Source organism: Hypanus sabinus, chromosome X1 (genome assembly GCF_030144855.1).
Source record: "Hypanus sabinus isolate sHypSab1 chromosome X1, sHypSab1.hap1, whole genome shotgun sequence".
Classification (NCBI taxonomy): domain Eukaryota; kingdom Metazoa; phylum Chordata; class Chondrichthyes; order Myliobatiformes; family Dasyatidae; genus Hypanus; species Hypanus sabinus.
The window spans coordinates 44,872,176-44,881,074 of NC_082738.1; the positions used below are offsets into that span (position 1 = coordinate 44,872,176).

The 8,899-nt window shown below is 36.2% G+C and overlaps 1 protein-coding gene across 2 annotated transcripts in view; it reads left to right on the forward strand.

Annotated features, from left to right (window-relative positions):
• Window positions 1-6,197, forward strand: part of tmem106a (transmembrane protein 106A) — a 42,875-nt gene extending 36,678 nt beyond the window's left edge. For both annotated transcript variants that reach the window (XM_059956526.1, XM_059956524.1), the window contains one exon: window positions 477-6,197. In XM_059956526.1, the coding sequence (XP_059812509.1) occupies window positions 477-624 (148 nt within the window). In that variant the 3' untranslated portion in view covers window positions 625-6,197. The remainder of the gene's footprint in view (window positions 1-476) is intronic.
• Window positions 6,198-8,899: the final 2,702 nt, after the last annotated feature.

The window sequence follows — 8,899 nt, forward strand, 5'->3', positions numbered from 1 at the left end:
CATGTTCAATCCAGAAGAATTATTATTTTATTGTAGAACTATTCTCAGTTTTGAACATGATAAATAAGTAAATTAGATAATTGTGTTTTAAAAATTTGATTCGTATGTGTTTTAAAATGCTGTTAGGTACATATACTACAACATTCACATTGCAATTGGCTGTACTTTGCACAAATAATGCGATCTATTAAACAATGTTAAGAGTGCTCTTCTCCATCCAGTTGGGGACATGTATTTTCACCATCACTGTTCACCTGCCCAGAGACTCTTTATGGTTTCTTTTATGTTGTTTCTCAACTTAATGTATTGTTGTACTTTGAGAAGACACATGTCATAAAATGAATCCATTTGTGCAGCTAAGTTGTTTAAGTGTTTGGGTAGAAAGCTTCCTGAAATGTAAGTAGACCTAAATTAAATTCAATAATGGATTTTCTCAAGGAAACATTTTACCGTTTATTCTTTTCCATCTCTTCCAGAGCAACGGTAACAGCCTGGTATTTGTCACACTCTGAGCAAGTCTCTGTTGATGCTTACCAATACGTTGATTGTGGCTCCAATACCACCCATCTTCATAGCCCCTATTACCCTCCCCAGAGCAAACAGTTGCAAGAGATTGTCAGTTAATGCAAATAATGTTACTGTACTTTCACTAAAGGCTTACAGCATGGCACAAATACATCCTCCTCTGTGCGTAGATTATGTGCTTCTGATCTGACGAGAAACTCCATCAGCCAGTTCTGTACCCGCCTGCTTGATTATTTAATAGTACCCTGTGTAATAATGTAACACTTCTAAGAGGAGTAAATGAACTTGGCATGTTGAGTGTATAATGGTGATTTGATAATCTGACAGTTCCAGGTAAAACAAATTCTGCTGAATTGCTGAAGCTAAGCTATAACTTAGGTCTAACTAGGAAGTAAACCAAGACAATTATCATCCAAGTTACTTAATTTTAGATATGGCATTCATGCTTATAATGTTGTCCAAATTTAAGTGTGTGTCTTAAGTAAGACCTCTCGTTTTCTGTCTCCCATTAGAAGTGATAAGAACATCTTAAAAGATCATTATGTCATCCCTCTGGATAATATTTGGGAGATTCATTTACATTTGTAGAGCATGAAGATTGACACATCTGAAAAAAGTGCAAAACTGTCAAAGTATTTCAATTATAGAAAAACAGGATGTATGGAATGATAAAATGTGTAAAAATAATTAACCAAGCAATACTGGAGTAAGTGACACCAGTATTTTATTAGAAAGCCATTTCAGCCTGTAAAGTCTATGCTAGTTCACAAAATATTCTCATTCGCCACTAATTTTCTCTGCAACCATATTCTCATCAACTTCCCCCAGACTCCTGCGATCACCCGTACATTTAAAATGGCTAATTAGCCTATCAACTCTCCTGTCTTTTGGATGGGAAGAAACTTGGGTATCAGAGAGAGTGCATATGGTCACAGCAGAATGTGTGTACTCTGTTTTAAAAAAAACAGCACTGGAGATCTGGACTGAACCCAGGTCACTGGAGTTGTGAGAGAACAACTCTGCTAGCTATGCCACTGGATTCCTGAAGTTGTTTAGTGCCTTCCAGTAAGCTACCTGTTACAGTTTCATCACTGATTTGATTCCAGAAATAAAAATAACTAATCTTAATATACTTTAAAATATCCAATTGAAATTCCTCATGGTTCAGCAGACAAATCTGTTGTGGTTTGTACTTCTGATTATGCAAGCTGGTTCCAGGTGTAGTACCTGGCCTCTATTTATTTGGATAATATTAGACTGGAACAAGGAGGGAAAAGATGGCAACATTCTTTGTTTAGGACAGGAAATGTAGGCCAAGAAGCTTGCTGTGATTGCTAAGTAACAACCTGTCTCAAAGTGCATTTGTGTGAATATTACAGAATAATAGAAATTCATTGCAATGTGGTAGCTCATTTTGCCTTTCTGACTGATAACAAGCTACTCCTGTTATTGCTTCATCACCTTGTGTGATATTTTTTCAGCACTTTTCATAGATTTTTCATAGATATATGAAAATAATTTCTTCTACCTTAAATCCATGTCTCCTTGTTTTGACCTTCCTGTTAAAAGAAGTGAATATTTCATCCTAGCCAAATCTCTTGTAATTTTACATCTTCATTAAATCAATTATCAGCCTCCTCTATTCTGAAAGAATCAATTTCAGTGTATCCAATCTTACCTCCTAAACCTAAACGCTATGACATCTTTCTCACAAATCTGTTCTATACCCTGTCCTATACTATTGTATCCTTCTCGTAAAGTGACTAAACTGAATGCCACTCTCAATATTTGTTTTAGTGTCTTGTACAGTTCCAGCACTGTCTTCCTGCAGGCACTGATTGGCCCTCATGCTCCCCATTGTAGAATAGTTTGTGGGATATTTGAATGAGCACGATGCTTGGTGGAACTACATCACCGTACAAAGCAACCAGTTTAGCAAAGGAGGGAAAAATATTGCCAGCCATTTTATACACTTGATTCAGGAAATGTTCCCAGCCAAGAACACTAACCTCTTTTTTTTGTGTACTACTATTCTTGGTGGGTATTGGTATTTGGGTTTTTATCAGATATCGAATACAAATAGAGTTATTTCAATATTTTTAGATGAATTACTATATTAAGGAGATAATTCAAGTTGTTAGTTAAATAATCTATCTAATGCTCCATTTTTATTATTATTAATTCATGGCAGTGCCATCTCTAAATTGACCCTGAAGTGAGGAGGCAATTAATAGACAACCACATTGGTGGGTCTGGAGTTACACGTGCACGGTCAGATGGGGAAGACAAATTTTTTCCTCTGAATGATGTGTGGCTTTTTCTGGAAGTGTTCTAGTATTATTATTATTATCATCATTACAGAGATGATTTTTTGCTTAGTTCAAGATTTAAATTTGCTGAAATTTAAATTCTTGCGGCGTACTGAGTAAGGTGGTGTAACAGTTGGAGACAGCTAGATGTGCATCTAGCACATCCCTTTGGGTGTATGGAGTTCCTGTGTAACTGCATTCCATCGCTAATACTGTCACCGTCTAATTCATGCTGAGTGGAGTGGGTCATTTCAAGTCCTTTTAATCAAAGAAAAAACATTTAGTAGGATATCATTCTTTTCTCAAACCATCCTGTGGAAATCCTAACACATATTTTGCCTTATTCAATTTTGATTGATGGATTTAGGAAGCTCATCATTCCTGTGAGGCCTTTCTTTGCCTTGTTGCATTGGGTTGGTGCTGAAGAGAAACAGTTTTTAAAAACACACTTGGTTACTTCAGTTAGGAAGTAACTGGATTGCATTCAACTAATATCAAATTATCCCTTATATGATGCCCATGAGCTTCTATCTGGTGATTTTAATGGATCAAAAATGCTGGGCTCATCTGATCTGTCCTAACAATATATAGAGTACAAGTCTTCTGCTTAAGGTTCTATCTAATACATTTTTTATAATCAAGCCTAAAAAAAGTTTGGACAGAGAAGAGAGTAAGCTCCTGTTTTTTTTTCTCAGTCTGAGAGAATTCATTTATTATTTTCCCAAAGGGATAGGTGAAAGGAATAATTTATTATCACTTTTATGAAGTCGATACACCTAGTAACAAGGAGATTTTAGTGTTTTGATGCATAGCATGCTCATTCAATTTTTGAAGAATTAAATATGAAGGTACACGTGTATTTAGAAATTCTTCTTTATTTAAAAGTATTATCACTTTTGTTTCTGTCACTGTATACATGGGGTATGAAGCAGGAACATCTTATTTACAGTAAATGGCTTTTAAGTTATTCTGATACCATCCATAATAATAATTCAAAGGCCAAAAGTTAAAATCTTAAAAGTATCTACCACAACAATTTCTTTCTTCATTTGTCTCTTCATCTTGTTCCATTTGTTAAGAATTGCTTATGTGTAGTAAATGTATTTAGTACTCATTGAAGTGACAAACTGTGCTGTAACTTATTGATTTGGTATTCCTGTAAGTGTATATAATTATGCCTGACACTACAGAAATGAGCATGAGGTTGAAAAGGAGTGTACATTTGAACGGTGCTAGACATGCAGCAGAACATCAAATTATTTGAATTTTGAGCCTTGGTGAGTCAATGTAAGTGATACAAAAATAGTGAGTAAATTATTTATAGATACTCAGTAAATTCATGGCCTTTTTGTTTTACTAACCCTTGCAGCCCAAGAAGGTAACAGATTCAGCTTCCAGTGTACATTTGACTGAACTTGTGCAGCTGGCTTCAGCATCCTTGATGTCAGAAAATGCTGCCATTGTACTGCTGTTTCTAATTACAATCTATCAACTCCTGCTTCTAACTGCATGATTTAGAAAGGGATCAAGGTCAGGGCACTGATCTGCACAGCTGATCAATATGTCAAGCTCAGAGATTGAGCAAAATCCAGTCAAGTTTGTGTAGTTTTCCCTTGTAAGCACCTTCAGGAAATTAAAAAAAAGAGAAATGTTTGAGAAATTGTTTGGATGCTCATATCAACACTGGTAACTGAAGAGCGTTTAACTTGTTATCTAAAGTAATTTCATTTTGCTGTTATGAGTGTTTTGGAGAGCTGACTAATAAAATGTTTTGACATAACTATTTTAGTGTTATACCATTCCATTTGTTACAGACAAACTTGTGGCAATTAAATTACGGAAGGAGCACAACATTGCTGTGCATGTACTTTGAGGTCACACTGTTTCCCAAATATAACAAGTTATGAAAATCAAACAACATTGATGAATTTGAAATGTAATTATTTTAAAATGCTGTTTTCTTCATGTTTTGAATATATTGTGGAAAATGCCAGATCAGAGGCAGAGAGTTAAGACTGGAATTCTGAGAATTGAAATTGGTGTTTTTAATATAATTGAAACACCTGGATTTGAGTGTTATACAGTGCCTTGTAAAAGTATTCTGTCCCCCAACTCTTTGATCACGTAAATGAGTATTACAACCAGGAATTTTGATCAATTTAACTGAGAATTTGTATTTGTGAATCATGTGCTCCTTTTTTCACAGTAAAGCCCAAAAAACAGGGAAAATTGTAAAGCATAAAAAACTAAGAATTTAAAAACTAAAATGTCAGCAGTTCAGAAGTATCCATTACCCTTTGCTCAGTAGTTAGTTGAACCACCTCTCACAGCTATTAAGGCCAGTAATCTTTTTGGTTAAGTCTTTAGTAGCTGTCATGACATATGCCAGTGATATTAAATCTGATTCTGACAACGTATTCTCAAAAAATCTCTCTGAAATTGATCAAAATCCCTTGTTGTAATACTCATTTATGTGAACAAAGATTTGGAGACTGAATGCTTTTCAAGGCACTGTAGTCCCATCAAAGATATTAATTACACTGGATAATTAATAATTTTAAAAATTCCTTTTAAAGGTGGCCCAGTTAAGCTTGTATAATATGCTGCCACATTGCAGTTAACATTTTCAGTTTGTATAAACAGTAAAATACAAAAGATAATTAAATACACTAAATGCTGTTGGTAAAGTAGAATTTGCTTTAATCAGCTGCAGTCCATTATTTCTCCCACCTAAAATTTAGACTTATTAGGAATAGAACCATCCAGTCAACTAGATAACCAAATCTGGATTTTCTATCATTATGTGTCTTTGAACTTTGGTGTAAAGAGTAGTAGTACTGAGAACATGCCTGTGCTTGACACTTTTGCATATTGTTACATTGTCATTTGAGAAATGCTGGTCCTAAACTGGGTTTTGCATCCATTACAGTGCAAAATTTAGTGGAATTTGTCTTCTGTTATTTACATTGTTAGATGAACTCCCACTTTTAATTGATACCATGACATCAATGTACTATTGGTGATGCCGGGAGCAAGTAACTGTGTGTAACCCCAGTGCCATTTTACCATGGTAACTGTTAAAAGTATGAACTGTTCTGATCTTAATTGTACCGTTGATATAAGTATGAAAACTTGATATGTGTTAATTTTTCCCCTGCCTAAACCCAGTGTGTATAGCAAAAGGCTAAACGGTTATATAACTTTTGAAGTCTAATTTAGCTGTACAACTATGTTGTTTTAAGTATAATGAGTTCTGTAGAAAGTCTTGCATCTTGTTATTTTAAATTGGTACTGGTTTTTGTTTTCAAGTGAATTGTCTTGCAGACATAGCTTTGTTGCTGATTAAAGAATAATTGAAGTTCAGATGTGAGGTTGCTTTCTTCTTATTGCTGATTATTTTGTGATAACTTGAGTAGAAAAAAAAGCGTGATTTGAATAACCTGAATTGCACAGTGCTGGTAATGTTCACATTTCATTTATGAACTAATTTATAAACTACATGAGATATAAAAGGAAACAGAAACAGAATCAGGTTTAATATTGCTGCCATACAGTACTGTGCAAAAGTCTTAGGGACATGTAAATGAATTCTGTAAAGTGAAGATGTTTTCAAAAACAATGAAATGTTTCTAAATATCAAAAATTTTACTAAAAAGAGCAGTAATGCAGTAAAAAAAAACTAAATCAAATCAATATTTGGTGTGACCACCTTTTTCTTTTTAAAAGTGCATCATTTCTCTTGGGTACACTGTCATGCAGTTTTAAAGAAAATCAGCTGGTAGGTTGTTCCAAGCATCTTGGAGTACTTAGCACAGTTCTGTCACCTTTGGCTGTCTCGCTTGCCTCTGTCTCTCCAGGTAATCCCAGGACAGACCCGATGATGTTGAGATCAGGACATTGTAGTACATAATAATTGAAACTATAAATTGCAATAATTAGAAAAATAATAAAAATATATATAGTACTGTTTAAAAGTCTTAAGTGTGTGTGTGTATATGTATATATGTATATATATATATATATATATTTGAATTACTACAGTACTGTTCAAAAATCATAGGCACCCTAGCTATATATATAGTCCAGGTGTCACAGCTCCAAGTGCTCTGATCACCACTAGGATTACTCTGCCTTTAACCTTCCAGATCCTTCCTATCTGCTCTTTCTCCAGCTTTTCATATTCTTTCTTACTGATTTTACTGTCATTTGGGATTGCCACATCTGTTACTATTGCTTTTTTCTGTTCCTTGTCCAGTATTAGTATGCCTGGTTGGTTGGCCAGTACCTGCTTATCAGTCTATGCTTGGAAGTCCCACGGGATCTTAGCTCTGTTGTTCACCACTACCTTCTCAGGTATTTCCCATTTGGACTTTGGAGAGTCCAATACATATATATGCACATACATACACTAGACAGTGATAGAATCCTCTCCATGGTACATCTGTAGAAATTTGTGAAAGACTTTGGTGACATACCGATTTTTGTTTTTTTCTTTTCCTCAAACTCCTAATGAAATATAGCCATTGTTGTGCCTCTTTGTAGTTACCTCAGTATTTTAGGCCCAGGATAGATCTTCAGAAACGCTGACACCCAGGAACTTAGAACTGTCCACCCTTTCCATCTGATGACTGGTGTGTGTTCCCTCAACTTCCCCTTCCTGAAGTCTACAATCAATTCCTTGGTCTTACTGGCGTTGAATACAAAGTAGTTGCGACATCACTAAACTAGCTGATCTATCTCACTTCTGTATGCCTCCTCATCACCATCTGAAATTTTGCCAACAATAGTTGTGTCATCAGTAAATTTAGCATCTGAGCTGTCCCCAGCCACAGTAGTGAGTATAGAGAATAGAGTCATGTGCCAGTGTTGAGTGTCAGCAAAGATATGATATTTCTGATGCACACTGGTTGTGGGGTCCCAATGAGGAGGTCAAGGATCCAGTTGCAGACGGAGGTAAAGAGGCCCAGGTTTTGGAGCTTGTTGATTAGAACCAAGCGTATGTTGATGTTGAACAGTGAGCTATAATCAATGAATGGCAGCCTGATGTAGGTGTTGCTGTTGTCAGTGTGGTTCAAGGCTGAGTGGAGAGCCAGTGAGATAGCATCTACTGTCAACCTATTGTAGCAAGAGGCAAATTGCAGTGGGTCCAGGTCCTTGCAGTGGCAGGAGTTGATTCTAGCCATGACAAAATTCTCAAAGCATTTCATCACTGTAGGTGTGAGTGCAACTGAACAAGAGTCATTGAGGCAACTTACTGTGCTGTTGGGCACTGGTATGATTTTGAAGCAGGTGGGAAGCTCTGTCTGCAGCAGTGAGAGATTGAAAATGTACTTGAACACTCCTGCAAGTTGGTTGGCACAGGGCCTGATTCCTTGTGAGGGTTCACCCTGTGGAAAGATTTCTGATGGCGGTCTCCAAGACAGAGATCCCAGGGTCACTAGACGCTGCAGGAATTCACACAGACAAACTGGTTTTTTAATGCTTTATCAGTTGTAATTCCCCATGTTTCTTTTGGAGATGATGTAAAGAGATGGGAGAGTCAGTAGTATGATGGCATGTTGGTTAAGAAGGGCCTCTGTATTCTAATTTTGGCTTTGAGCTTCTCAATGCCATCCTGTATTGTACTTACTGACTTTGAGTAGACATAGGCCAAGATACCCATCATCTGGTGAGAATGTTACTTTTTCTTTCAAGGCACCTTCAAGCACTTCTTAGAGTGTTTTTTTTTCTGTCTACCTGTCAATTTCATCCTGGGATGGGAGCTTGGAATAAAATCTTTCAGGCGTATGGTGCTGGGCATGTGTATAATGTGACTTTCCGAACATTGCTGGCCAGCTTGCAACTAGAGCCTTGAAAATGAGGATTTTGGGCCAGTATTTGGCTGGACTTTGGAGTTGGTATTGTTACCAACCCCGTAACTGGGTGTCTTACCAGCAAAGATAGGAGTATCCGTTGGAGTCTGATGATACTATTTTTAACAGTATTTATTAGTAAAAATACACAAAAATAATATCAATGCAAATATACAGATAATATACGTCATCAATACTAAACCTAAAAGTGCG